The 2,927-nt window shown below is 38.7% G+C and overlaps 1 protein-coding gene across 1 annotated transcript; it reads right to left on the reverse strand.

Moving 5' to 3' along the window:
- Positions 1 to 1,227: 1,227 nt before the first annotated feature.
- Positions 1,228 to 1,903, reverse strand: LOC147524234 (uncharacterized). The gene is made up of 3 exons (XM_086574006.1): positions 1,541 to 1,903; positions 1,357 to 1,468; positions 1,228 to 1,253 (listed from the first exon to the last, which is right to left on the reverse strand). The coding sequence occupies exons 1-3, from the start codon at positions 1,901 to 1,903 to the stop codon at positions 1,228 to 1,230; spliced, it is 501 nt and encodes a 166-aa protein (XP_086430132.1).
- Positions 1,904 to 2,927: the final 1,024 nt, after the last annotated feature.

The following is a 2,927-nucleotide window of genomic DNA, read 5'->3' on the forward strand; positions in this document are numbered from 1 at the left end:
CATTTTGGGGCTGGATGTATAATCTGAACCTATTTCCTAAGTAGTGATTCTGGAACACTAAATTGTAGCCTGATCCTCACATGAGCATCATTAACCCTCCCCTTGGGAGGATTTTAGCTCATGGTCCTTGGATAGATTGATTGTTTTTGGTGTATGTAATGAATAAGTAAAAAGAAATGAATGAAGAACAAGAATTTAACTTGAAGAAAAATAGATTTTATTGAAGTGAATACTTATTGTACCAAATACAAAAGCTTGGAAGGAAAAAAAGCTACTGTATGAAAATGTAACAACGAAAAGGAAATATGCAAGATTGAAGGCCCCCCCCCCCTCTTTCTCCAACATCAAACTATATACCCCCTCTTTGAATCTCACAGCCTTCCATTTATAAGTTTTGTCCTTTCCTATTTCTAAAAATCCAAACTTTGTATTAACAAAGTTTATCTTTTCTTGTTTTATCTTTTCTTCTTTCCAAACATCAAATCATGTATTAATTTCTTGTTTTGTCTTTTCTTTATTAGCAAGGTGGCACACAAATGTCTTGCCACTTGTCTATGCATGATAACTCATCATTTCTTGTGGGCCTGCAGAGTGGGTCCACATGATGTGTCCAGTGGCAGCTCGGATTTTGGCATTTTTACAACTTTTTGTCTTTACGTAGAGTTCATCACCCTAGTTGTTATGGTAGTTTACTTGCTAAAATCGGCGTCCAGGTTTGAAAGATGTGAGCTTCGGAAGTTTGCTGCTTCTTTACACGTTGACCCATTCTGCATTGGTTTTGTCCCTTTAGAGTCTTCGGCTCTAGTCAGGCTCTGTTGGGCTTCACTGGGGCAGAGTGGGAAGACTTCGAGTATGCATAGTATTCCCATACTTTAATGCATGTTTTATCATCATATTCACGTTAACTACGAAAACCTACAAAAGTACAAAAATATAATTATTTCAAGATTATTAAACACATAATTAACCAAAATGCTATGTCTCTTGGGGTTTCGTATTACAGTTTTGGGTGCTTATCAATGGCTGACGAAGTAGTACAAGCTGAAGAGTCTCTCTCCAACTTCTACACACCGTTGCAAGATGGGCCTCCATCTTGTACACAACTGATCGTGTATGAGCGATTTTAGGATTCCACCAAACGTGTTCAATCTTCTACTCATCTTCCACGGATTAGAACACGAGTTTGTAGGAACCGCATCCCCCCAAGATAAGGCAATCTCTCCAACACTAAGTTTTCTGGTTTCCTGGAACCTCTGCAATGAAATGCAGACATGGTTAGTGGCTTCCGTATCTACACAGCATGTACTGGTAGATAACACCATTAAACATGTTAAACGACTAGTGCATGAGACATACCTCCATTATTCTCTTGGTTGAGAAGAGGACAATCTGGCTTCCTCTGTCCTGACTGCTTGCACTTGTAGCAGTTGCCCTTAAGCTTTTTCACAGCTCCTTTAGGTCCCATGCCCTTCTTTTCCATGTTCCTATGCTTTTGAACATTATTCTTCTTCTTACCGCCATTAGGCGTAGAAGTAGAAACCTTCTCAGTAGCATAAACCTGAACATAACTATGCTTAAATAGACTCTCAGCTGACTGAAGTTCTGTCATAAGTTCCGCCAAAGAATACAACCTTTTGTTCATGTTGTAGTTAAGGCGCAACAATTCAAATCTCTCAGGCAGCGTCATGAGAATGATATCGACCTGCGTTTCTACATCGATATCAGCTCCAAGGATCTCCAACTTATTTAGATAAGCCATCATCCTGAGTATAAGATCCCTTACAGGACTCCAATCAGTCATAGTTGTGGTCATCAAGTTTTTCATGGCAGTTTGCCTAGCAGCCTTATTCTGGTGTCCAAAGAGTTCCTTGAGATTAAGCGTCATATCATAAGCCGTGGTCATGGCTTGATGCTAATGTTGCAGCATACTTGACATAGATGCCAGAATGTAACACCGCGACATCTCATCTGCCTTGTTCCACTCTTATATGCTACTTTCTCCTCTTCTCCAGCAATATCGTCAGGCTTAGGTGGGCATTCCTCATTGAGTACAAATTTGTACTCTTCAGCAGTCAACACGATATCCAAGTTGCGTTTCCAGTCTATCTAATTAGGGCCAAGAAGTTTGTTTTCCTTAAGAATAGTTGCTAGTGGGTTGAAAGTAACCATTTTGAAAACCTGAGAATCATATAAAATAACTATTATGTAGGGCAAAAACTTCTTGAGTTAATAACAAAAATTAATTAATTAATCAGCCCGTCAAAGAACCTTTCACACCGAGAAGTAGTAAGCCACGATAGTGTGGACGTTTACAATTCTACATTCGTCGAAATACTTTTGGAGTTAACTTAAAAATTAATTAATTAACTCGTCAACACCCTACACACCGAGAAGTAGCAAGCCACAATAGTGTGGACGTTTACCATATCTACATTCGTGTAGAGAGGTTTTTCCTATTAGTTCTACTTCTCGTCAACTTAACATCACACCACTTGTTAGAGTGGACACATGCCATCTAGACAAGTAAAACTAATTTGCTGACCTTTCTTCAGTTCTACAAATAATAGCAGTGACTCCGATGGGGAGGATACCATCACTTGCATCTAAGTGTATACCATTACTCAACACTAAGTCCATTATTTGTAATGAATCCCTTCAGATGGAAAAGTGAATCCATTCATTTAATAATTTTATATAGTTGTCCTCTAGAAGTTTGTTATGGTAATCCGTAATTAGACTCATCCGATATGGAGGAAGGCATTAAAACCGACGCGCAAGTATAATTACATTACCAACAAACCAGTAATAGAGACTGTGGGATTTATATGAAACAAATTCCCGCTCCCACTTAGTTATTTAGAACTGAGGATCTTTCTGTTTACTGGTCAGGTCTATGTTCATGTTATTTATTATTTATGTGGGCTTCG

Source organism: Coptis chinensis, chromosome 1, assembly GCF_015680905.1.
Source record: "Coptis chinensis isolate HL-2020 chromosome 1, ASM1568090v1, whole genome shotgun sequence".
Classification (NCBI taxonomy): Eukaryota; Viridiplantae; Streptophyta; class Magnoliopsida; order Ranunculales; family Ranunculaceae; genus Coptis; species Coptis chinensis.